The sequence below is a fragment of the Pavona decussata genome, unplaced genomic scaffold (assembly GCF_977016875.1).
Source record: "Pavona decussata unplaced genomic scaffold, jaPavDecu1.1 SCAFFOLD_89, whole genome shotgun sequence".
NCBI lineage: Eukaryota > Metazoa > Cnidaria > Anthozoa > Scleractinia > Agariciidae > Pavona > Pavona decussata.
This window is the reverse complement of record NW_028145506.1, coordinates 1457911-1485572: the sequence shown is the minus strand read 5'-3', so window position 1 is coordinate 1485572 and position 27662 is coordinate 1457911. Positions and strand designations below refer to the sequence as shown.

The 27662-nt window shown below is 39.0% G+C and overlaps 2 protein-coding genes and 1 long non-coding RNA gene across 3 annotated transcripts; 1 reads left to right on the top strand and 2 right to left on the bottom strand.

Moving 5' to 3' along the window:
• Positions 1 to 3654: 3654 nt before the first annotated feature.
• On the bottom strand, positions 3655 to 8045 carry LOC146474482 (superoxide dismutase [Cu-Zn]-like). The gene is made up of 5 exons (XM_085117081.1): positions 7666 to 8045; positions 6470 to 6563; positions 5472 to 5541; positions 4405 to 4522; positions 3655 to 3953 (listed from the first exon to the last, which is right to left on the bottom strand). Exons 1-5 carry the CDS (start codon positions 7738 to 7740, stop codon positions 3846 to 3848), a joined length of 465 nt encoding a protein of 154 aa, XP_084973207.1. The 5' UTR covers positions 7741 to 8045; the 3' UTR covers positions 3655 to 3845.
• A 540-nt stretch (positions 8046 to 8585) lies between these two features.
• Positions 8586 to 9380, top strand: LOC146474481 (uncharacterized). The gene is made up of 2 exons (XR_014866146.1): positions 8586 to 8770; positions 9086 to 9380. It is a non-coding gene; the product is annotated as an uncharacterized LOC146474481 (long non-coding RNA).
• A 1022-nt stretch (positions 9381 to 10402) lies between these two features.
• On the bottom strand, positions 10403 to 22060 carry LOC146474480 (macoilin-like). Its single transcript, XM_085117079.1, has 10 exons — positions 21887 to 22060; positions 21632 to 21773; positions 21356 to 21482; positions 20969 to 21098; positions 17652 to 17718; positions 15105 to 15216; positions 13700 to 14187; positions 13419 to 13492; positions 12955 to 13140; positions 10403 to 12499 (listed from the first exon to the last, which is right to left on the bottom strand). Exons 1-10 carry the CDS (start codon positions 21964 to 21966, stop codon positions 11776 to 11778), a joined length of 2130 nt encoding a protein of 709 aa, XP_084973205.1. The 5' UTR covers positions 21967 to 22060; the 3' UTR covers positions 10403 to 11775.
• Between the last annotated feature and the right edge of the window lie 5602 nt (positions 22061 to 27662).

Here is a 27662-nt window from a genome sequence, read left to right as displayed (position 1 = left end):
AGAGATTATATTATACTATTCAGCTGCAGAGTGTTGGTTGAGTAGTAATACTTCCCTTGCCTGAAGTCAATTAAATGTGTGATACCTAATCACATCACCATCCAGCCGACTCAAAAGAAATGGCAAATCATTCAGAAATTATCAATTTACCAGTAATGTGCCCTAATCAATCAGAATACATTAGGTAATGTGTGTCAGTATCTGAGCTATCTGACTCAGCTCTTAGTTAAAGTGTACACTCCACGACCAGATGAAGTCCGGTCCCACCAAAATTTATGTCAATTTAATATAAACCCAATTTCCCCAATCTATTGACCCCATCTCTGTGCTAATTTCCTACACTGCACCCAAATTTATTAGAGAACTCACATAAGATAGTTTTAAATTATTTTACCTTGATTACATGTATACTAGAACAGACTAAGGAGATTATATGCATGGTATAGAAATTGGCTGACTACATGAGGTACCATAGTGAGGATATCAACAGTCTCTCAACAATCACATTATAACCAATTTACTGATGAGAGGTGGCATAATTACCACGCTCCATACAGTTCTCATAATTATTTCTCTGTGGTTAGGCAGAATAGCTAACAAATTAAACCTCAACACAACTCACTATCCTTATTTTCAAAGCCTGTTGGCACAATTATCCAATCTCTGTTATACTACTTCATTTTATTTCTAGATATATTATTAGTATACCTGGGAGCAACTCTACAGCACTAGAAGCATGCAAGATGTGAGCACTCTCTATCAGTTTTGCCAAAAGCTAGGCAAAAGGAATGTTTATTCAGAAAAAAAAATTCACAGCTGCTCTTGAATTCATGGCATGTATTAAATACGCTGATGTTGAAATTGTACTAAGCTTGCATTCGAACACATATGACATTCTTAAATTCACTTTAAGAAAAGCGTGCACACAATTCAGTCTAATAAAATTAAAAAATTTTGAGACGAAAAAAAACTTAATTTACAACAGTAAATAATACTTATATTAACAGGTGATTTAAATTATTTTCAAATGGTAACATGTATGTGTTCATTGAATCCCATTTGGAAATAACCTGTTAAGGGAAAGGGAGAAGGTAATTTGAACATAAATTTAATACACAGTCAGCTGCTCAGTTCTGTGAGAGAAAAAGTGATGGTTCCTTTTTATTTGTAAGTATAAACAGTAATAAAGAAATATGTTACTTGTCTGTTGTAGCAACGTCGAATTAAGTCCACCTTTCGCTCGCTCTTACGTGAAAAAAAATCCAGTTGCTTTGATCCGCTCTTACGGGAAAAAATCCAGTTCCTTTTGATTGCGTGTAGAATCAATTTTGGCTTTCTCGAACACTTTCAAGGCCCGATAAAACCTTCAGGCCCAATAACAGTAACGCGGCTGCCATTTTGGGGCATTTGACTTCCGCTTTTATCTTAAGCATGCGCACAAAGACCGGAATCCCACGTTTTCTGGGATAAGAAATTCCATTATCCCAGAGTCTCTCCTGGCGCCGCCCCGCTGACCAAAAAGCCTGAGGACTCTGGGTACGAGATTGCCTCGATAGTTACCAGAGCACGCGAAGCAACAAGCCGCTGACCGGCAAACAAGTGGTTCGGTTTGCGGTCGCCCCACCCACCCTCCCAGCCCCGACAGGTAATCTTTGTATGATGGCCCACCTAGTGGGGAGGGAGTAGTCAAGAAAGTTTTCCATATTGCATCCTCGAGTATCTTCAAAAATGTGAAAGTGGATAAAAGACATGTTCCTTTTGTTGAAGCCATGAATAAGGTGTCTCCATCCACATCATTGAGGTGTCCCTAAGTTGGGGTACACATGAATTTGGATGGAATTTTCAGAGGTTTACGGAAGGGATAGAAGAAAGAAAATGGTTTTTGGAACACTAACAGACGGTTGATACCCACGCAAGAGCACCCCAGGTTGCTAGTGGACTAACTTGGTATCCGTCTATTAATTATCAACTACAAATTCTAATTTTAAAACTTTACTAAATCTTCAATATTTCTTATTTCTCTTAATTTTATTACTCTTTTGAGAAAAACTATCTCCTCCCAAATATACCTAAAAATCACCCCAAAATTTTCAAAACACCCCGAAACATTGATTTGTGTAATGAGCATAGGGCTTTTGTATTGCTTGAAATGCAAATGAGATATTTTGGTTAAACCAATTTTAAGTGGCGTGAAAACGGCTTTCATGTAGACCCCCGCCTTAATTAGAGGTATTGTTACAGTAAATGTGGGGGAAATACATGGGCCTTATGAGATAGGGGGTGGGGGAGTGAAGAGGACACTGACGGGATGGGGGTAGTGACTTACCAGCCTCACTACCCATCCTCAATATTGGATTAAAGGGAAAAAAAAAACATATAATTTAAATTGATGGAATCACCGCCAAAATAATGGTTCAGTTTTGTTTCCAAAAACCCTACTAGTGCACAGAAACTGGTATTAATTATCTTTGGCTGTGGATGGCTAGGATGGAAATGGATTGCAACTTGAAAAAAAATGGCCAAGTTTTTCAAGTTCCTCCTGCGTATTGTAGAAAAGTTATCAAAAACTGTTTATAGTTTGAATCAAACATATTGTTTTCCTGCTCTGGAATCATGATTTTAAAATATGAAAAGTATAAAAATTCTGTACTTAGGGCGCAATTAAAATTTTTAAAGTGGGATTTTTTTTAAGTGGGATATTTCGTTCGGATCCACCGAACTTCGTCAGCCACAATGCAAATATGAATGTTAAGAAGGGTTATATAATTATATAACCCTTAAATAACCCTTCTTAACATTCATATTTGCATTGTGGCTGACGAAGTTCGGTGGATCCGAATGAAATATCCCACTTTAAAAATTTTAATTGCGCTCTAAGTACAGAATTTATATATTTTTTTTTATGTTTGTAGTTTGTTCTTCCTAGGACAAATTGCTTCATATTTTCTTCCACGTGTTCTAACAGCAATTTCATGTTAGAAAAAGGGTTCTTTGTCAACTATTTGAGCAGTTTTGATGAAAATATAGCAAAATCACCAAGGCAGTGCCCCTTTAACAGGCTAGTGGAATGCCATATCTGAAAGTGAAACAAAGTGAAACGCGAAACTAATAAATTGTTTGAAGAGCCTCTATACCATAGAGCCCTCTGCAATACCAACACTGTTATTGGTCCAGGAGTCACACAACATCAAAGTGCACAATGCAAACACTAAATAAGAACTGTCCCATGGTGTTTGAATCATAGTTTGACAGACTGTGCTCGTACTTTTGAGGGGAGGAGTCATACAGAATTGTGAAAGTAACCAAACAGCCCTTGACAGAGTGATGGAGGGAGGGGGGGGGGGGGGCAGAGGGAGGTGAACAGGTGACTTCAACGACAAGACAAGCTGTTTTGCCAGTGCCAACAAAATTAAAAATTTACCAAGCAGAAATCAGAAAGACAGAAACAGGTAAGTAATGACAGTCTTCTTGGGATTTCTTGAAAAAATCAGTGGTGAGGTGGAACAACAACCTTGGATTACTACATTCCTTTTCCAGTGAAAGTCAGCAAAAGTTTTCATGCTGCCAAACTTTCATTCAAAGAAAAAATGCCAGATTACAGGTAATGGTTGGAAATGAACAGAAAGAGTTATGCGAGTTAGAAATGGTGCACTATTGAATTTTCAAAACTGGATTTATTCAGCAAGTAGGACAAGTCCATTAAACCAGAAGTTAAAAACTTTATTGATTATTATTTCTAGTTGTGTTTGTTTATAACAAACTTTTAGCCTGATTCCTTGTAGGTTACTCAGTTTGCAATGGGCATTGCCATCATGTCAACATGCAGATTCAACCAGCGATACTGTTTACTTAGAAACCCCGATCACACCACAAGCAAAACGAGGTCCAGCATTCCCAGTCTTAGTACTTTCTACATCACCACCTTTACCCAGGTCATCTTCCTTTGCATGAACCTAAAATTGGGAGAAAATCACAAAAAATTTAGTGAAGAAGCCTGCCAAAAAAATAATTATCAGCACATGCATATTATAAAATAATGATCTCTTAATCACCATGTACAGCATAGCAAACAGTACAGTGGGAGCGTGGTGTGAAGCAGCTCTCATTTTAGTAATCACAAAAGTTAGGATTTCACACCTGATTACAACAACAAATGCTTGAAAGAGTAGTGAAAGACTCAATACAAGGTAAAAGCTGATTATAACCTGAGTGCTTCTTTACAGATCCACCTTTGGAACAGCATTTTCAGTTCTAACATAGTCCTTGAGAACTTTCGGATGATGTAAGGATGATTCCGAATTATTACAAAGGCACATTAAAAAGTGGTCACTTTAACTTCAGTGCCAATTGTAAAGAAGGGGAAGACTGGGGGCAAAATTTAGTTTGGATAAGTTTGCCTCTCACCACAATGGTACGTCCAACAACAGAGTCCTTTCCAACAATAGTAACAAGCTTGTCTGTTATGTCAACTTTGGCCACACCCTTATCATCAGCTGTGATATTACCAAGATCTCCATAATGGCTGGAAAATAAAACACAACATGTTATTGAAACAGCAATTTTTTCTTGTCATGCCATAACAAACAGCAATAATCTGATCTTGGAATAAAAAGGAATTGATACAAAACACAAATAAAAAGCAGAAAATAAGATTGGGCAACTCAAACCCCAGCTATAAATGGAGAGCTCGGGGCCGAATAATAAACCATGATATAGTGCTTCACATTAGTCCTGACAACTGGCAGTGAATTTTAATTGGTAGTAATGAAATTAAAAAAAAAAAAATTTTTCTTGTTCTTGTTTCTGCAAATTCCTTTTGCAAATTGTGTATCCCGCTCTTCCCAACACACACAGCCAAAAGTGACAAGTATTCTGTAGCCAAATCCTCATTAACCATGCTACCTTAAGTGCCTCTTTGATAACTTTCTGTTGTTTTGGCTGATATTTGCCAAACTTTTTACACAAATCCTTCAATTTTTGAGCTCTTTTCACTTTTTCTTGGTTTGTTAAGAGTAAAGGCCCGTGATAACGGGAAACAGCTTGTTCATTATTTATCCTCCCCTTTTCAAATTTTCTGTTATAGTAATGTGTTGTTCCAGAAAATGTCCTGATCCCACCTATGGAAGGTTCTTTTGGTTTAGAACCACTCCTTGATGGATATGCTAATTTACTTTCATACCTCCTCTTTAATAAAATTTGGCTTTAGAGATCCCGGTCCCCATGGAATTCTGTAGCACCTGCAGTGGTGGGGGAATGAACATTTTCTGGAGCTGCACAATTTATTTTATCTCCTAAATCTTCAAGTTCAAATATCACTTTCACTCACAGATACTGAAACTAAGGCAAAGTTGACACAAAATGACAACTCTAAATTTTCCATTTTCAGAGGTTGACAGCAGCTTGGCCTTAATTGCAAGTACTACGCAAAACTTGATGAATATGGCAAATAAAATATAAACTAGTTTCACTACCGTTCTTCATCGTTTGGGCCTCCATGCAATTTACCAGCTGGATTGAAATGAGGGCCAGCACTCGTGCAACCTGAAATAAAAAGACAATATGCTTAACATTCATGTTTAAGTTTATGACCCTTAGAGGTCCTACTAATGGCATTTACTGGCTGGTGAATCAGGTCACATTTTTACCTTAGAGGTCTATGATGAGTTTAAATAAAAATTGTTTTGACGACTTTGTTAAAATATCACAAAGAATGTAAGCAATGAACAAGACACAAAAAGAGACAGCCAGAAATCTAGGTTTTTAAATTTTTTATAAGATCATTTTCCTTATACAGTTTTTGCACTTGTGGGTAGTAAAAATTCTGTCTGGTATGATCAAGTGGATAAGAGCCACTCCTTTAAAACTGTGAATGGCAAGTCAGACATTGATTGACATTTGAACAACCTGAGCATAATTAGCTTTAACTATGCTCAGCCTAAGTACATACAGTAGCTTCTCATGATCATGAACTTTGTTGTTAAAGCCTCTCGCAAACAGTGCAATAGTTGTAAACATACAAGTCACATTGTGCAGTTCCAGAAAATATCCATACTCCCCCCACGGAAGGTTTTTGTTTTGCACCCCCCCACCCCCCAGAAAACTCAAGTTTACCTTTATACTTTGCTTCTAAAACTTTGGCTTTTAAGATCCCCCCCCCTCCTCCTAGGATTTCCAATTACTTTCCTAAGGGTAGGTATGGATTTTTTCTGGACCTGCACTTTAAAGAAAATGCATGACTACTCAAGATGTTAAATACACTATTAAATCTAACTCAGAGGATCAGACCAAACACTCTAATGGAAAAGCACTGGTTTTAATTTGAGAAACTTACAGTTCTCAAACTATACCAGCAACTGGTCAATTCACCACTTAATTCACATTAACTTTCCCCAAGACCCCTTTGACATGGCTTATTTCTGTTATGTTGCCTTTTATTACAAAACACTTTGAGAGTCTTGGTTGAACCTACCATTTGTACCATCTCCAAACTGATGGACGTGGAATCCATGTTTACCAGGTGTGAGTCCAGTTACCTCCCCATAAATCCTGCAGTTTCCTTCATTCTGCATTTGTTAGGAGAGACATAAAATGCATAGCATCATTGGCTAGATATTCTAGAATACCCGGCCACTAAAATCTAACACTCAAAAACCAGCTACCGCAGTCCCTCAGTCATCTAATTTGCATAGTGTTGCCTCGTTCTTTAAGCGTTAATGCCCAAAATCACACGCATTATTCATCCAGTACGGGACTGCGGACCACAGTAGCACTCCAGTTTAATACTTAGCTCAATTACTTATTCATCTGTTGAGCGCAGTAGCACAGACCATGGGTTTCAGAGTAATGCACCTAGCGAGTGGACAGGTATTCTGAAATTGCACCACATCATTTCCCTCAATAATCAATGGAAATTTAAAACAACTCTGGCAAGTGTTCAGAGTATGACCTACAGATTACAAGTCTGGCACCCGAAACGTTTGACCACACCGCCTCCCTAGATGGGTTCAACTCTACCACCCTGTTCATTATTCTGACCAACACCTGCCAGGAAAACAGTAAAATGCCCAAAAGACAGGCATGCTCCCTCCAGAAACTTGATAACCAACGTATTGAAAAGAAAAAAAATGTCTCATTGGCTGGGGACAGGATAGCTACAGGGCGATTATTTTAACGTTCCTTGGATATTCCATAATTATTCAAATCTAGGAATATTCGAATGTGGCATTTGTCAGAGTGGGGTAAGCTGCAATTCGCGAATCACAAAACAAAAAGTCCACAAGATTTAAGGATGATACAGTACTTTGCTTCAGTTGATGAGTAAATTTTCGCTACCTTCCCATATGAGACGACAAAAATTGCGAAACACTGATTGCCCCCTCTCTTGACCGTCCATTTTTGTGTAAGTTTATATGCATAGCGAAACAAACTAAATTATCGCACGAAAGGAAAAAATCATAGAAAATGTATTCTTTTCCCGATAAATTGAAACGTCACTTCCTAACATGCTTTCCGCCGTTTCAAAGGATTTGAAAAATAATAAAAAATTGCGCTTTGCGGTTGCCAATAGTTTGAGCTAGCTACAACAAGTCAAGAAATCGCGAATTGTAAAAGTACGCTGCCCTGACAGCCTGAATTCTCCGTGAACCTAAAACATTCTCCACTAACCTGCTCAAAATGGATGGTACCTTTCACGGAGCTATCGTTGGGCAACAAAACACAAACTGCCTTCTCTCCTGGCATCTTTATTTCTTCCTAAAATGTTATATTGGGAAACGAACGACCTTCGCAAACTGCACTCGGACCATGAGCAAGCACTATATGGACCATGTGACCATTTCTTCAAGCTCAAAGAGGAATATGGGAAAAGCCACATCGGACGGCCTCGAAGAGAAATCCATTTTGTGGACTCATTTTGGGCTCCTGAGATTAGTCAATGGAACATCTTCGGAGTTCTTTTAAGACACCGGAAAACCATTTGTTCTCAGCCATTTTCATAGCCTTTACCTTTTTCTGTGACGCAGTAGCATGACAGTCCTTGAGTAGCTTGTCACGCAACAGACAACGCCCCTCACAACGCCCCATTCGCTAGGTAAATACTTGTTTCGCTCGGAACCGCCATTTTCAATATCGCAATGGGCCTATAGGCAGGCCTGGGGCAAAGGTTTTCATATTTTGAGGAGGCTTTGAGGCCGCAGTCCTCGTGTTTTCTTGATTTCACTGGTCGATGCATGACTGATTGATATACAGTCGAACCTCCCGTAAGCGACCACCCATAATGTCAAGGATATGTGGTCGCTTACGGAAGGTGGTCGCTTACCAGAGGTCAGACCACAGGGCATCTAACTTTCGGGTAATTTACATATGGTAATAGCGGAGGCGTAACCCTTTTTCCAGTGCTTATCGAAACCTATAGTAATAACTTTTCTTAGCTACAAGTGTATTATCTGGTATTATCTACAAGTGTATTATCTGATTAAAGTTTATTTCAGAGTGAAGTATAATGCATGTGTATTTTATCAATTGTTTCAATGCTAAGTTATATCGGGAAACACTTCCGGTAGCTCCAACTGTGAGATTTACTCTACTCGTTGCAAAATATTTCATATATAAGTGCTTCTTAAACGAGAATTCCTTAGACTTCGAGTTCTATAAAATACAACTGCATGAGAAAGCCCTCACGGAACAATTTATAGCCACCAAAAACAACACTATCACTGCCTTTAATAACAAATGGCAACCCCTCATCTCAAAAAAATTTATTTCTGGCACAGTCTGACACGGTCGCACTTCTACCCGGGGGGGGGGGGGGGTACTTAAAAAAAATTGGGTAGGGGTGTGCGGCCCGCTTTCCAAAACCCTTACCCTATTTATGACCAAAATCTGCGATTTTCCCTACCCTATTTATGACCTGAAGTAGCTTCTTCTAAAAAAAATCGAACCCAGGACTAGAGTGCAAAAATCTATACCCTATTTATTACCAAAATGGCGGGAAAATGGCTAAAAGCGATACCCTATTTATGACCAAAACAGCCGAAAAACCATACCCTTTGGCGCCGCACATACCTATATAGCCCATATAAGGGAGTACCCCCCCCCCCCGGGCACTTCTATCACACCATCCCGTATTACTATTATTGTTGTTTCCACCTATTTACAATCTATTTCCCGCCTAGACTGAAATAAGTGTACTTTTTTTTTTCATGGACAAAATGTAAGTTATTTTAGTATTGTAAGTATAGTAAGTATTGTTAACGATGTAGATATAGTTATTGTGTTTAGTATTGTGAGTATTGTAAGAAATGTTAGTAGCGTTCAGTATTATAAATGTGCTGTCATGTAAGGCAAATAAAAATTGTGATCACTCTAAAAAAAAAAAAAAACTGTGAGATTTACGGCGTCCGCTGTAATGATGTGCCCAATATGTTACAGCGACACATTTTTTAATTTCCACCCATGAGAGGTACAGCAGATTGTGTGTCAAGTGGTCGCCTACGGGAGGTTTAAAACAATTGAAAATTTTAAAAAATCATCTCTAAAAGTGGTCGCTTACGAAAGGTGGTCGCCTACGAGAGGTTCCATCTATAGTGATTTGACTTGAAAACTTTTGGTATTTTGGAAAAGTTGTCGCTAATGAGAGGAGGTCGCTTGATGGTCGCAAAGGGAGGTTCGACGGTAGCACAAATCAAAAATCAATTGAATTGGGGGGCAGCTACCTCGCATTCCGGTTGTTTACTACACTGACGTTTAGTCGATTCGCTTCATTTTAAAATTGACATTAATCTCCGACATTTGAGCTCAATTCACTTCTCACACAATCAGTGCGAAATGCTGAAACAGCTAACAGATATTTTTTCAGCCAAACCCTCTTTAAGAACGAAAGTCACACTTTCATAAAGGACGCTGTAGCGATCTTCCTAGGAGACCCAGGGGCAGAGAGTTGGGTCAATAGGAAGTCGCTTCGACTTCCTTTTGACCCAACTATCTGCCCCTGGGTCTCCGAGGATGTGTAGTGATACAACCGCTAAAGCGAAATAAACTATCAGACCTTCCTAAGAGGAGAGGGGAAGGGGCCTAGCGCGCAAGCTCTCTATTGGGTAAGGAAAATGCCATTGGCTGAAAACAGACACACCATCAATCATGATTGATTACAGCCCCGCTCGACCTGCCGCAGATTTTAGCGGGAAATTTACAAATGTGCTCGCATTTCTTGAAAATAATGACGGAATTTCTTTCAATTCCGAAACTCACTCCGAACAAGCAAACCGAGCGAGGAAGAAAAGCACTTTGTCCTTCGGGAAAAGTGTTTTTAACGACTTCTCCCGCCCTGCCCCAATCCTCTCGCGGCTGGTCAAACAGAGAGCTTGCTTGCCCGCAAAGTCGGAAATAAATTTAACACAAAACGTTCTCAACGGCATCATAATTTATTAAACTAAGGTTACGAATATCTGACTGCTTTTTTCCCTTTTTATTAATAACTTTTGTCGTTTTCTTAGTGGATGTTCCAACCTGACATATCACTGTCAATAACACTTAGACCCCATCGTTCCTTGCTCGCGAAGGTGAACGAGAAAACAGCGTGAAGAAACCCACAAGGGCCAAGAACGGAGTTTGGAATGCAATAAATAATAAAATATGCTCGGTTAATAGTAAACTCCCAAGTTCTATTAGGCTGTTTTGTGCCTCAGTTTTTCTCACAAGATCGAAGAATTAGTTATTGGCCTCTACTTCTCAAGAAACATTTCACTCCAGGCCGCTTGAGAGAGCGTACCCTACGTTATGTCTAAAAACCTGTGCAAGGTAGAAAGATCTGCGCTAACCCTTGCGTGTGCTCAAATCTGGCCCACCATTCGAATGATAAGGAGTCAAAGAGCGTAAGAAAGGAACGACGTACCGATAGAAACAGGTGCTAAAGCGTGATAAGATTGTCAGCAGGCATCGGAAATGGAAAGCAATACTGTCACATCAGAATCTGACAAATTTGGCGCTTTTCGTCACGAAACTAGACAACATCTGCGTTACTTTTAACGAAATATAAGCTGAAGATACGCAATCCCAGAAAAACACTGCACTTGATTCGCTGCGCTACCCCGATGAAAAACCCAATAACTTAAGTACGATTATAAATTAAAAGCCTGTTACACACTCGCAGGTTGTGGCTTGGCCTGTTGAGACTAGTGTCTTCAGTAATTTAAACGAACGACCGGGGACACCACAAAAGCACAATCAACGGTTACTGCGACACTTTTAACAGGATTCAGTTGAAAAGCGGGTTCAGAAATGAATTCGCCATAATGAATTTACCAAAATGTGAAGAAACAATAAAATTAAAAAAATTGCGATTTTTACAGAGAAATGTATGGCCTGCGGACAATGTTAGCCTGGCGGCCGTCAGTATATTTCTTTGTAAAAAGAAAAACCCCGCGAAATTCAAACTTTTATATTTCCTCAAGTTTGAAGCAAATCTTATCGAAACTTCGCATTCTTTGTAATTTTTTTTCAATCACGAATTCATTTCTGAACTTGTTCTCCAATTTAATCACATATTATAAAAATGTAACGGTAACCGCGAATTGTGCTATTCTTTGGGCCCGTCACGCACTTTCTTCATGCGTGACAAAGCAAAGAACCTTCACACCTCATTCCCCTAAGGCTCGCGCCACTTTCTTTACTCGTTTCCTTCCCATTTCGCACATTTTTTATCACCGTTCAGCCACAATCTGCGAGACTGTAAAAGGCCAGAGCAACCTCGGGTAGCAACAAACTTAACGTGGCAGCTTACAGCAGGCCCTTGGGGTTCTTACACACTGGAATATAGCAAGGAGCGCTGGGGTCTAAGCCGCTGCCAGACAAATCAATATGGTTTGGAGAGATGAGATGATTTGAGGCGTAGCGGGGAGTGTGAGGTGGAACTCCCGGGGAATCCCCGGTAGTGTAGGTAGTAGCAGACGGCATGACAGCCATAACCTCTGCAATCTTGAGCTTTAAAGCTTCGATCTCCCGATCTTTGCTCTTGAGATTCGCCTGTGCTATCTCCAACTGCCGGCGGGTTTCGCCCAGAGCAGAGAACAGATCCAGCTTCAAGCGCGTCTCCGAGCTCAAACTGTTCTCTAAGTGAGTGTTCTTGCCTTGCATTGCAGTAAGAGCCGACATAAGCACCTCCGTCTCCTTCTTAAGCTGCATGCTGTCATACTCGCGGGTCTTCTGACGCAGTGTTTCAGCTTCTTTATCGATTCGTTTGATGTCTTCTTCCTTCTCCTGCAGTAAGGCGCGCAGCTGTCGGCTATCTTCCTCAAGCTCGGCACGGAGCGCGTTACACGCTTCGTGTCCCGTAGTCTCGTCGCGCTGTTTGGCCGCTGCGTCCTCTGCTTTCTGTCTTCTACGTTCCTCACGAAGCTGACTCTCGGCCAGAAGCCGCGCATCTCGCTCCGTTTTTAGCTTACGCTCCAGGGAAGAGATTGAGTTACGATCTTGCTGTCGCGCTGAGGACATGGTTTGCAGCCTAGAAAATAAAAACATAGATCACTAGGCTTTCGCAGACAAATGCCTCGTTTAGTAAAAGCCAAACAGCGTACTGGGAATCTATCCCCTTCCTCCAACTACTCCTTGACCAACAGCAATTTTCTAACGCCAGCCCATAGATTCTATCCCGCTCGATAACAAGGGTGACACAGTCTTAACACGTTCCTTCCTTAGTTTGGGCCAGTATGATACACACTGACTGCGATTCAGGGTTCTACATACCCATATTATCAATGATGGATCAGAGAATTAACTCTGCAGTTTATGGTAAAGTGCCTAGGTGATTCCATGTATATTTGATTGTCCGTTGTTCACTTTAGCACTTTAACATACAACTGCAGAGTTAATTGTATGATCGATCATTTGTGTCCTTAGCGCTGGCGGCACAACATCCATTCATATTTTTAACGCCTCAATTCGTCCACCCCAACTTACTTTTGCTGTATGACCTCACACTCGGACTTTAGCTGCTGTAATTCAACCTTAGTAGAGCGTTCACTGGCCATTAAACTGTGCATTGTAGACCGAAGCTCCTGCTCCCCCTGTCGGCTTGTTTGCAGCTCAACTCGCAGCCTCTTGCTGTCATTCTCTAATTGAGATAGGCTGCTCTCAGCACGACGGCTGAAACACAAAGTGAATAGTGTTTTAAAACTTAAGATAATAACAACATTTTTTTTCTAACACCGTAGGTATTCAATGCCACGTGATATTGAAATAAACAAAATTTTACTCCAGCCTCGTGATTGGAGGTCTAGTGCCTTTCTTGAAAAGTGGAATACTCCGCCTTGAATAGCTACGGTCAAAAACACAACTTTTATTTTTATTACCACATAAACTTCATATTAAAAATGACATTCACAGTCGTAAAATTGTGTAAACAAAAGTAACTGGGTACCTACCGTAGCAACCGCTCCTCCTTCAGCTGAGAAGAAAGACTGGGTCCAAGGTCAACAGACTGAGATTTCTCATGTCCCTGAAGACAGAAATGACATCATGCCTATTAGCATTAAAGTCACGCCTCCACACTGGAACTGAAAAGAATGCGTGGTTACCACCAATTTTCTTTTTGGATTCCAATAGCTCTTGTGAAGATCTGCTTTTCCCGCATAGTCACAAACTGCACAAAAATACCTCTGTATTAGTAGGTGTCGTCCTTAAATAAACAAAGCAGGAGCCTCACCTTTGGAGAGCTACTTCTACTGTTCTTTCTGCTGTTGTTGATGGAGCTACTGGAAGCGCTTAATGAATCGCTGTCAGACTCTTCATTCTCATCATCCTCTTCTTCGTAGTCTTTCAACTTTTCATTTCCCTTTGCAGCACTTTTCTTTGATGACTTTGCAAACACTCCAAAAGTAGCGGCGCGGTTTTGCTGCCCTCCCTTAACACTCTTTTGACCTCCCTCCACAGACATTTTATCAAGTTCATTAAGGTTATGATCCTCGCTAGTTTTCTTAGAAGGAACACTCGGCGGGGCATCTAACGTAGTATTATTTCCTTTCAAAGTGGCTCTTGACTCTAAGTCACTTAGTTTTAAGCCACGACGGCTAGCCTCCTTGGCTATAATCAGGTCAAGATCAGTTTTTGTGTTTATACCATTTGTCAAAACAGGTAGAGACCGCCCTCTTGGTATTGCCACATCTCCATTTGCAACTTTGCCATTACAAATAGCTGAAATAACAGCATCAAAAACTTAACATCAAATATAAACGTAGAGTAAAGGTTAGAACTGAAATAACAGCATTAAAAACTTAATATCAAATACAAAGTAAGAATAAAGGTTAGATCGAGGAGATGTACAAAGTGCCTGGAGTCTCAAAGGATCAAACGCTGGGTCTTGGCAATTTTGCCATAATTTTCTTTAGATTTTGGGAAAAAAAATTGTTTAATTTTTTTTATTAATTTTTTAAATTGTTTGGAGCCTTTGAAGTGCTTAGCTTTCAAAAAGAAAAAAAAGAAAAAAGAAAAACAGAATTTTTTCCCTCAACCCTTTGCTGGGACTCAAATGCCTGACCACATCAACATCACAACTGTTTCATCTTTCTGTCACTGATTTTGTTTCATTAACCTGGGGTAAAATCAAGAAAACATTGACACTTTGACACTACCAGCAGGGCTGTTGCTTTTACAAGTACACACACACAAAAAAAAGAGTTCGAGAACGCATTCAATAATCCACCTTTAAGACAGCTGATAATGTTTATTGAACTTGTTTTCAACAGAAGTTTGAATGAACGTCTAACTAAAAGGGCCCAGCAATGAGTAAAAGCTCTAGTCAATTGGCCCGTGTTGGCTAACATACTTAGTTAAATTATGTAAGTGGCACATAGGACAAAAGGAATTCCCAAAGGTCAGTTTCAGCTCAGTATTTGCATTCAAAATCAGAAGAGGGAAACAGGGCCTCAATGAAGCATTAACAAATTTTAAAATATCCCACAAAGGAATGTGGAAAAAAAATCTACAAGTAAAAAGTGAATTTCTGTGATTTGAAATGATCCTATTGTTACTCTTAAAAAAATAAAAGTACAAAAACAAAATAATGTAAGATACAAACCAAAATTAGCAGTAAAACAACCTAAATGGTTTACCTCTGGGTGGCCTCTCTGTGGCTTCTGTATGGTTATTTGACTCAGGTGGTAATGCAAGGTTAATAAGTTGCATATAAAACTCATTCTCCTTTGCCACATGTTGCACTCTTCGCTGTAGAATTCAAGAAATCACAATATAAGGTTGTGTTCAATTGACCGTATTCCGGAATAAGAATAAGTGGAATAGCTGTTGGATTTTTCTTTTCAATTAAATTTGGGAAGGTATTTCTACAACCTTTTGCCGACACATGATATTTTAAGAGCGATTTTAGGTAAACTTTATTTTGCCCCGGTGGCCCATTCAACATCAAGGCTGATATCCAGAGGGGCCCTGGACTAAAAATTTTGCACTCCAGTAACTCCAAAAAACCTCTTACGAGGGATTTCTTGTCGTCATTGCATGTATTCCTACTCTAGAATAGGGTCAATTGAATGCACCTTTAGTCAAAATAGCTCCTCAGTTAGAAAAATTGAGTCAGTGTTGTTGAATGAATGCTCACCTAACTAAACAAAAACACAAGAATTATCCACAGGCTATGTTCACATTGTACAAAATCCAGTTTGGGTCTGGAACAAAATTTGCAAACAAAGGTCTTTTGTTCTTGCTTACTACTAAAATCCAGACCACTAAATCGAACAAGCTTTTTAGCAGAAGCAGATGCAGTTTTTGGATTCATGTCAGTCTCAAACTCTGTACCGATGGAGTGTAAAGCTGTGCTGGATTTTAATTAAAAGTAAATGTGCAGCAAACTTGTTCAAATTCTAATATGGAGCCATCCTGTGCAAGTTTTGTACTGGAATGATCCGAACATAGTCGTAAGTTTTCCTAACTTATATTCTTCCTTGACAGTAGACTTCAGTGTATTTTCTACAATACATAGGATGTCATATTAGTTTAAGTATAGGCTTCATGAAACCACTTGCCTCATCATCAACTTGGGAAGTCCGAACTGATAAAGGTAAATTAAATGCTGTAATGTATTTGGGAAGCTGATATTTTGAATGCTGGCCCTTTGTCAGAGCAAAATTTGCTCTCATAAAGTGCCCATCCTCACTCAAAACATCACCTTCCCAAATTCACTACAACTTCTAATTTACATTCAACAAATCCAAGATGATAGTCAAGTAAGTGTTTCACTTGCCTGCTGATGCAGAGCAAGTTTCTTTAGTGAATAACCACTTTGTTCATGAACCAGCCCAAGGTTGCATCTTATGAGGGTTAACCACTTCTTATGGCTAGTTCACACTGGCGAAGGAATCGGAAGCATAAGAACCTTCCAATCCAGTGTGAATCAAACCACGGAGACAGGATTGCAACTGTAAGCTCAACGGAACTGGAATCTCAAGAACCAGAACATACGCTAAACTTCTTCCGATTCCATTGCTTGTGATCAAGTGGGAACTGATTGACAATGTTTTAGCCAGAAGGGCATCTAGGAGTCCTATGAATGCCCCCCTTTGAGGAAAATGCATTCTTCAAAATTCACCTTACCTTTCAAAAAATTTGTATAAGGAACAAGCTCCTTAGACACCCAGCTTTCAACTTCTGTCCAAGAGCTGGTTGATCATAATTGGAAGTGCAAGCAGAAGGATCTTGAAACCAATCACATACATCATTCCCAATCCCTTTAAGGATGGTGCCTACTAATACCGAAGTATTTTTGTGCGGTTTATGACTATGCGGGAAAAGCAGATCTCAGCAAGGCCTATTGGAATCCAAAAAGAAAATTGGGGGTAACCACGCATTTTTCAGAGATAATTAAGCAATAATATCTCTAAAAAATGCCAAAATATAAGCAATGTATGGGATTTTTTTCTTAAATTGAAGCTTAATTATCTCTGAAAAATGCATGGTTACCCCCAATTTTCTTTTGAGATACCAAAAGCATTTTGTAAGATCTGCTTTCTATGTATAGTTTTAAACCGTGCAAAAATGTTCCTGTATTAGTAGGCACCACCCATAGGAAACCCGAGTATCTCGCGATGCGCAGAACGTATGCGCAGTAACAATAGTAGGCACCGTCCTTAAGTGAGATTTTGAATGGAAAACCTGGCTGCCTTCCGACATTTTGAACGAAAGAGAGGCTTCCGTTTCTGCTTCTGTCACATTGACTCACACTAGGTGAGAAGATTCTTTTGATTCGGACTCCAGTTCTGACTCCGCTTCCGTCGCTTCAGTCACTAGTGTGAACCAGGCCTTAATCATACAAAATGGTCCTGTGTTCATTCCAACTATGGCAGATGTATAGTGCGTTCCTCTAAAAATATTTATTCATCTATTTTATTTTCTCTATTTGAGGCACCTCTTATTTGCATACACTATATAAATTAGGTACAACATGTAAGCCACGGTTCACCTAAAAACTAAAGGGAGGCCTTCACTGGCCAAACCTGCAAGGAGTAGAATCTTTGGGTAAACGTGCAAATGTTAAATATTGTTATCGTAAAAAAGTCACCGAGATTTATGTTGCAGTTACTAGTTTTGAAGCAGCTGGTACAGTTTACGTTTGACAGCTTTTCAACAGGATGAAACAAACTTATTCTCACCTGGCGCATTTTATAGCCTACATAACTTTTCACTCCATAACCAAGTGTAACCACTGGATACCCAATACTGCAAGAAAATTACAAACAGTGATTGTTAAAATAATGATGTGAACAGTTGTTTCATGAAAAGATCTAAAAAGGTTGTTTGGGGGGCTAAACCTATTACAATAACAATGGCCTTGTCTAAAACTACTAATATTTTAAAAATGTTAAGAATTCCCACAGTTATATTTAGTGACGCTAACAAGGCACCTAGGGTGACTTGGTTAAAATTGAATAAATAGATAATCAGAAGCCACAACCCAAAGCTAAATGCAGCAATATCATTTCTTTATTGCAGTATAGGGCCACAGATGAGTATCTGTAACTTCCTCAAACAAGTACTTGTTGCTGAAAATCCCACCTGTGGCATTTTCTGAGGGGCAAAAAGCACAGCTGGGAAGAATACTGCAAAATATGGATTAACTCATGCAACAATATATGAAATGAATGTGTACATTTCTTAAAAACTGGATCATTGAATATTGCAATTTCAGGGATTTGATTGGCTTAGTGGCCAGGGTATATGAGCCACTATACCATGCCCGAGAAATAGAGATCATTGAATTATCTTCTGGTTGTTCTTGCAAAGCGAAATCAGCAAGATCTAACAATATTCCTTGACTGTTTTTAATAAAACCCTCATTCCACTTGCGCTTGTTGGAAATGAGATGATATATTATAGCCTTGGCTATCTATTATCTCATATCGAATACATGTTCATGGAATAATTGTTAATATCTAATGGCAAACACTTATTCTCTACAATTTCACCTCCTTGCAATAAGCTACAGTGTATGATGAATATTTCGAAAAATTGGAAAGCGCAATGCGAACAAAAATGTAAAATCCAGACAAGCTAGTTGTTAATGAAATGAATTTGAGCAGTAGAATGGTTCAGTGTGATTGAAATGCTATTTTCATCTAGATTAGTTCAGGGCTGTCATTAGAACTGTAACCTGCAACACCTGTGACGGCTGAATACCTTTAATGACATCGTGGTGTTTTGGATACTGATGACTGTTGTAGGTTCATTTTAATAAGAAAGCAATGTGTTTGTTACAAATTGAAGTTGATCACATCAAGTGGCACAAAACGTATGACAACCGTGTAGTTGACTGGCTTAAAAAAATTTTCAAAATTCTAATCAGCTTGAAGGATATTTTATAAAGGACATCTGGCCGTCTCTTGGGAAAAAAATGTTTAATTTTTTTACAAGAGGAAAGAGGTAGGGGGTGAACAGAATAGGTTCTCAACTATTCCCTGGGACTTGGCTGTTTTAGGAAATATTCTACTGCTCAAAAACATCCAATCATTTGATTTCTCAATGCAAAAACTCAGCCTGCTTTAATTAAACATCTGTGAACATTTAAGGAATCACAGCAAGAAAATCAGCATAACAACAATAGTAATGTATTTATTTGGCATTAGTCCACTACTTGTCTGCACTACTCGAGATAATTATTTTTAATGATTCAACTAACAATAGCTCCTTTGGACATAAATGTAGCTTCCAAGAAATTATCAGAAATTTTGAACAATGAATGAGCATGTAGATAAGTTTGAACCATATATGAGTAAGGTGATCTATGATATGTACATATTTAGTAATTCAGCAGAAGCTTTTTTAATTTTTAATTTTTTATTTTTTTTTTCAGCATAAGCAGTCTTTCATCAACGACAGTAATAGAATGAAAGTAAACTAAAGCAAGCAAAAACACTGAATCAGGTTATGCTCACACTATGAACCCTTTGTGCTGGTACAAACCCATGCCAGATAGGCCTTTTGTTGCACACAAAATGCTCATGTCAGCACAACTATTGTGCCAGAGTACGACTCTGCCACTCCAGTGGTGAAAGCGAAACACTTTGCGGCTCCAGGTGTAAAATGAACAGATGACCAACATCAGCGCACCTTACAAGAGCCTTTCACGAATTTGCTTGTCACTAAACCCTAGTCAGTATACAATGAAAACTTAAAGCTATGTTATTTTCTGTTTCCTTGTCCTTTCTGTTCACATTATATTTAGTATGATGTGCAGACACTTTAATCCTCCCAAATTGATAGAAAGCCTTCCAATTTAAAGTGCTATCTTCAACTCTTACTTTTTAAAAAAAAAATGCTTGCAATTTCTGACGAAATATCTAAAAAATCAGAGGAAAATGACAATCCATTTTTCAAGCCATGAATGGAAAGTCCACTATGACTCAATCAATAGTACAATACAAAACTATGCGAATGTTGATTTCCTGACCAAGGCAAACTCGCTTGATTGACTGTTGTGTTATATTAAACTTGCTACTGCACTAGTAATTTCTGAGTCTCCTCATTTTCAAAAGTTTAGGGCTTGAAAATCTGAGTGTGAATGAAGTCTTACCATGCTTTTAACTAGGACAAGGAGAAGCAGAAAGAAGATAAAACAGCGAAAGTTTCCGTTGGGCTTTCAGTGCCAGAGTTTTGCAGATATTAACAAAGGCTTAAATTAAAGGCAACTTTCTTCCCTTCAAACTAAATTTATACAAGGTGCAATCTCTCAGCACAAAGTGAAGGGGAGAAGGAAACACGTCAAAGGTTACTTTTGAATTTTTACAAAACTTCATAAAGAACATAAATTGTACGAAGTCACGATTGACTGCGCTTTTAAGCTAAATTCCTAAATTTAACCAGAGTTACCTAACCTTAAAATGAACAATTAATTTCCACCGTAGCATATATATTAAATGTCAAAGCAGGTCGAAATATCTACAACTCGTGACAACGTAGCAATGTACATGGTTTATGAACAAAATACAGGTCTGAAATATTACGTATATGCACAAAAAATTAGACAAGATGGTGTTTCGCCCATCATCTTTCAAACGAAACCAACATCTCTTTCATTTCCAAAATAAACCATAGTTTAATGATTAATCACACGAAAAACGAAACTCCCCAGAATATTGACGTAAAATGTGGCGCTAAAAACGTTGTCTTCGGTAAATTATGTTTATCAGAGGAAATGCCGCCACCACTTTGGATTGTAGAATTTTCAAGGAAATATTAAAGATCGCAATTTAAATCTTACTACAATAGAGCACTACTTCCGACAGATTCTAAACGAAAGCTGCTTTGCATGAAAGAACCAGCTGCCAGACTTCGAAACTTTTAGCCTAAAATGTAAATTAGGTTCGGTCGTGTCGCTCTCAGAAAATGTTCATTTTTTACCTCAAAATAAACTACATGCATAATTGTCTGGGACAAAAACGTTTTTAAGACAGCGCATCAGTATCGTACTTACCAGTGAGCAGCGAAAGGACGACAAAGATCTAAATGAAAGGGAAGATTTTTCAGCTCACGAAGTCGAACAGACGCTTCGACGTATACAAACAGTAACCATAGACTAACGGTTGGCAAGCATAAACCGCGATCTGCAAACGTTAAGACAGTCAATTATTAGAATCAGAGAATCATCGGATAGTAAGTTAGGATTCTTACTTCATTACTGAAAATCCCGCGCGGTGAAATCATATTCCCGGCAATTCCCCACGCTCCGAAATGTAAATTTCATATCTTTGATCCACAACGCTTGGCGAAATGTAAACACTGAAATCTTCCTTGTGCGAATTTTGCAACCAATGTTTTTAAGAACTCCCGCCCCTAACGGATTTAAAATGCTAGAAATTACCTGTATGCCAGACGAACTGAACCCACACATAAGTACTTGCGGCAAAGAACAACCAGTGTACCGGCAGAAACATCAAACAAATTAGATCCGAACAGAAAGCCAGGGTGAGAAAGAGAAGAGAGAATGCCTGAAATAAAAACAGGAAAATATGAGGCTTGAACGCAATCATGTATGCTATAGCAATTTCACTACAAAACCGCATTAATGATAGCAACCTTAGGGTCAATGAAACGGCCAATGAAACACGAATGATTTACGTGAAAACTCAAGACTTACCAAACCTTGGTACTTGAATGAGTCGTAAGCGCTCCGCAAAAGTAGCCAAAACGGCCAAAGATATTCAAAGCGAAACTCCAAAAGGAAGTCCGCAGTCAAGACCAGAATCCATACTAAGAAAAATCTGACGTACAGAAATACGCTAGAAGCAAGAAAAAGAAAAAATATATTTCAGACAAACGCTTCTATATTCACGGTGCGATAGTGCAAGTGCTCAGAGATGAAGAACCCAACTCGGCAACACTTCGACTTTACCTTCCATAAATTGATTCTGTGATACGAGAACGTTTTATAGGCCTTCGGAGTTTCGAAGGATCAATACTTCTTCTCTTCATTTCGACGAGCGGCTCATCGAATGCAGTTTTCCGTAACCGTGAATATGGAAAATGTAGTATTAACTCAGAGGGGAGAACGGACAACTAAAACTGATTTCCCTAAGTAAGCGATAACTGCGCTTGCGTGTGTTGACGTCACATGGCGGCCATTTCCCTCGCTCCCGCCCCCAGCCCAGGCCACCTGACTCTGGCCATGTTTCTAGTTTCTATCACACTATGTTGCTATTTAACAATTAGATTATTCGCTCTCAATTTCTATCGCGTGATAGTTGATGAGGGCGAAGCCCGAATCAACTATCACGCATAGAAATTGAGAGCGAATAATCTAATTGTTTTAGTATAAATCTACTAGTCGTTCAAAACTAAACAAGTAAATTATCTATTTCCTCATCTCAGACACTTCGAAAACGCGAAGAAGCGAGCGCCATTTTGTTGAAAATCGCTACTCACTATCTATTTAACAATTAGATTATGAGCTCGAGATTTCTATCGCGTGATAGCTGATGAGGGCGCAGCCCGAATCAGCTATCACGCATAGAAATCGAGAGCGAATAATCTAATTGTTTTAGTATAAATCTACTAGTCGTTCAAAACTAAACAAGTAAATTATCTATATCCTCATCGCAGACACTTCAAAAACACGACGAAGCGGCCGCCATTTTGTTGAAAACCGCTACTCACTATCTATCACAGAATAGATAGCGAGTAGCGTAGCCAATCAGAGAACGGCATTCGTGATAGAACACTAGTAGATTTATACTAACACAGAATAGATAGCGAGTAGCGTAGCCAATCAGAGAACGGCATTCGTGATAGAACACTTGTAGATTTATACTAAGAGCATTTAGAAGTTCCCCATTATTGACTCCCATAGAATTTTTTTCCATTTCTCTACACTTAGCAAAGGTGAAAATTTTAATTTGATTCATGCCACGTTAACAAAAAAATCCTTAATACATAAGTTACAAGGTCGCATCAGTGCATGCAGGTCAAGCCTATGTTTTCTAGGTTTCTATTGTAACTGTTTCAAACTACGTCTCTTACCACAGGGTCAGTCTCAAACATACCCTGAAGAAGAAAGGCCTTGCCTTTCAAAATATTGGAAAAATATACTTTCCTGACCGTGAAATCAGCCTTGCTCTTGTTTGGATTATTTATTTGAATAACAGAGACGCTCTTTTAAAACGCTTCATAGAATTTAATCAGCAACAAGCGAACAAACGAGGACGAAGAAGACGATGGTTTAAAATTGTAGGATTTCTAAATCCACAAAACTGAAATATTTCGGCGGACCGAGGAAGTGAAACTGGGGCGAACCGGGAAAAGGAAAACTGCCTGGCGTCTGCTGTAGTGCGTTTTTGGACCACGCTGTAAATCCTGCTTTTAAACCACAAAATTAACTTAACTAAAATATGCGAAAGAAGCTTAAAAATTAACAACATATAAAACAAGTAAATGCTAATGAAAGGTGCGAAACACAACGCGGAACAAAAATAGTGCGTGATAAAAAGGTGAACTGGAGCGAAAGCGCGCAAACAACTAACGAATGAAAGTGAGAACAAAAAATCATTTACGCTAAGATCTTACACCATGTTTTTGTGAGAAAAGTTCCGCATAGGGCTTCGTGTTGTGTAAAAGAAACTAAATGATTTGTAGTGCTGTTGTAACACCTGCGAACGGAGCCTCTATACAGAAAAGACTCTGCTACAGTAGTGGGGTGCCGCTGTAACCATCAAAAGATCAAAACGCAATTCTAAAATTCTTTCCTGGAAAGAAATACGCATGATTTAAAGGCCAGGGAAATATATATATATTTTTTTCATTATTTCGAAAGGCACGGCTTTTCTTCTTTAGGGTATACGCGTATGTTGAGAAACCACAACAAACACTGAACAAAAAAAGGATAAAGAAAGAAGGACGGCAAGGTTTCGACTTAGTAAATGAAATAACAACTGATGAATATTTTCATCTTTTCAAGAAAATAACGACAACTTTATTAACTAAAACAACTTATTTTCCTTTTAGAAAAAAAATTTGAGGACCCATAAATGTCTTTTGAGCTGATTCGAGGAGGGCTCAAAGAACTGAAGGGGATCAGTATGAAGTAAAAGAACGAAAAATTCAGGTAACTCTAGAAGCAATCTAGGGAATGGAACCTAAATAGGGTCTTGAAATAGATTGCGTTGTCCTACACAGGGAAGGTTATTTACGTCCTAAGCAGGGTCAGGGTTTCAAACCCCCAGCGGCACCCCCTACCTAAACATGGGTCAAGTACCCGCCCCCCTCCCCCGGATGATTGGTTTGATCGGCGCTTGAGAAGACATGTGTTTGTTTTGCGTAAGATTGCTTAGTTCAAGTTGCCACGGAGTCACCAATGAAAATACACAGAAAAACAGACAGAAGCTTTCCTGGATGATAAATTTTATTCAGATAAGCGTTAGCGAACGAGTACAATTTCCGCCACGAGGCAACAAACACAAAAGCGATTTGAAAGAATTGCAAGCCAAATTTGGAGCAAATTTATCGACCCGTGCGGATCGAGCACATTTTTCAAAAATTTCGCGAAGACCAAGCCAATAATCATCGGTCAGTCAAAATAGCATTTCAGTAAAAATTGACAATCAAACTTGTCATTTTTTGTGCGTCTGATTCCTAGAAGCATTCAAACATTTTTGGTAAATTAAGGTTTGCAACACTGGCGACGATTTGCGATGGGAGATCCTCTTCGCTTTGAAAATACGACAGTCTGTTGTCGAAGTGTAATTTCCTCGCCGTGAACTCTCAATTTTCCACTGTTTAAACTATGGAATATTCTGTACAAGTTTTTCGTTCGATTTAGGTTTTTTTCAAAAATGTTTGTTTTCGTTGCGGAAAAGGCACATTGGAGGCGTAAACAACACGGCCGCCATTTTGATTGAAATTTTATCAGCTTCTTTTTCTTTTCCCCATTCCCCCCCCCCCCCCCCCACCCTCTGCTAAGACCTATAAATATATCAGCGGACAATGGATTCTAATTGGTTAGTCTTACCTAAAGACAATTAGAACAATAGTTGACAAAATATCGGACAAAATGGGGGCATCAATCCTGCGAACAAACAACTAAACATCTTACCAGAAATCTCAAAGTCGAGCCTCAATACAGAATTAGGGTGGTTACCCTGTCCAGGCAACAATAAGGCAAGTCTTCACACAACAGAAAAATAACCTTTGCAACGGCAAACTGAAAGATCGAAGATAGATGAAAACCAATTTAAGAGGATTTACCAGTTTATTAAACGCAAGCGTTATGCGTTTATAAGCATTTCTGATATTCACAAGGGTAAATAAAGGAGAGTCCAATTACATAGGGGGTGGGGTGGGGGGAGTGTTTTAACATTATTATAGTATTTCTGTATTCGGTTATTTAAAAACATACCGCTTGAAAATCTCGTATCCGTACGTTACATACCTGTATGGGTCAGTTCATCTTGAATAAACGTGTAAAAGCAAGGTATAACGCACCAGTGAAAATACGCTTCACCGGCGAGGGTTCGAGCCACGGTCTCCTGCTCTTGCAGTAAAAGCGGGCGAAATAGCACATTTTACAATAACTGGAGAAATTCTCGCGCGCTCAGTGGCTAATTTTCATTGTCAATAAGCGGGCAGACACTCAAAGTTATAATTTAATATGCAATGTTGACTAAACGAACGAGAACGGGGAATTTGAAAACAGCCAAACGTCAATCTGTCACTTTTCAACCAATAGAAAGTCTTCCTTTTTTCCGTTAACCAGTGAGAGAGTGAAACAAATTTTTGATTTTGGTCGCATCAGATTTAATAAAATTTAATTTTTTTTGCCTTTTTATCCCGCGTTTTGACTTCGTTTTGTCCTTTCTGGCCTTTTGTTATACTTTGAAAAACAAATTGACTGCGAATCCACGCGAGGCGTACTTTGACAATGTTTTTACGAAATTCATGATCAATAACAGGACAGACGCATGAAAAACTGACGTCAATTTGTTCAACTTATTCTTATTACACCAAGAGTGCGTTGGCCGGCCAGACTGGCAAACAACCTCGTTCCCAGGGTCCTCTCCTACTCGGGGGCCGAGTAGGAGAGGACCCTGGGAACGAGGTTGACTGCCAAAGTCTGTAAACCGAATGCGCCATTTTCGCTGTCTCTGGCATCTGTCATTATACAGTTCTATTATAGAAATAAGACTAGATAATCCAAAAGTGGAAAATGTCCACTTGTGTCCAGAAATGCACCTAACCCTGAATTTGGGTACTTCATATAAAAGAGGCCCTTTTGTCGTTTTCATTTGACTTCATGTTTGACAGAATTATGTGTGTTTTAGTGAGAATTCAGGGTAGGGGACACCTTGTGATGTCTATCCTGGATTAGTTCATGAATCTCATTAGCGCGCATTTCTGGGCATACCAAAATGTCCGGTACAAAAGGGACAATTATCACGTCTTGCACAATGACTTCAAGTGTCTTTTTTGATGACACGTTCGACTTTTTTAGGGATTGGGGAGGGGTGGGTCGAAAGAATGGAGAAGAGGACCAAATTCGCGAATTGCAGCTCAGTGTGTGCGTTTATTTTATTTGTACATCGCCTTTTTGTTTTGCATTTTTTTCTTGCCTTAAAACCGGCTGTTTTTTCTGGTTAACCTTTAACTGTTGCTCGTTTATATTTTAACTGAGACCGTATGTTTTTCTTCTTGCTAATAAACTCTGCTCTATTATGACAAAGTCAAAGCAGTTTCTACAGTGGAAAGACACGTTTGTCTTGCATGTTATGCACGTGAAAACAGCCGAGTTGTGACTTAATTTGCTAATGTCGGTCATCCTCTCTCCCTGAAGTGGCATTTTTCATAGTTTGGGTAAGTTGTTGGGCTGAGACAAAACTGGCGAGGGACGTGCATCAGCGAAATGGGCTCAGATAGCTATCAGCATTATTTCCCTGCTCATGAGTTTCTGTCCGCGTTATAACTTTGAAGCTAATATTGTTTTTACTTCATCAAACTGAAAAGATTATGGTGTAACATATGCAAAAATGCATAAAATGGTTGAGAAATGGATAAGAAATATTACTTAAGGCTATTTATTTAGTTACTTGTGGTAACCATTCATATTCTCTTGCCAATGAAACTGATTCAGCAACAAACAAACAAACACTGAACGTACTACTAAAGCTAAAACTTCCTTCACGACTTCCACGGTACACGTCACTGAACAATGCAAGCCACTAAAAAGAAGAATTTCCATTGCCTTACACACAGTTGAGAGCAACGCTCGGTGAGAGCATGTCTTGAAGAAAAAATACGCAAATGTGCAGTGCAATCTGGTACGATTTTTACTCTCAGTGGAAACATCAGAAAGGGTGAGTTCTAAGCTTTTTTTAATCTTTAAGAAACGTGAAGAAATAATGGAATCCATTCTTTGTGAGCAGATAGAATTTGTGGAACAATGCGAATTTTTTTGCTGTGGTGAAATAAATGAAAGAATGAATAGATTAAACACAGGTTACTTACTTCATACTGAAACGCAGGTTTTTTAGTAATTTTATGACTGTGTTAAACTATCTTTCTATTTGTGAGCAATATTCATGATTAACTTACTGCATGCCCTCTTCGTCTGAATTTTAATTTCAACACCGATGTCAGTGACATCTGGGAGCAGTATACTCTATTTATCTTATTGCTTTATGTAC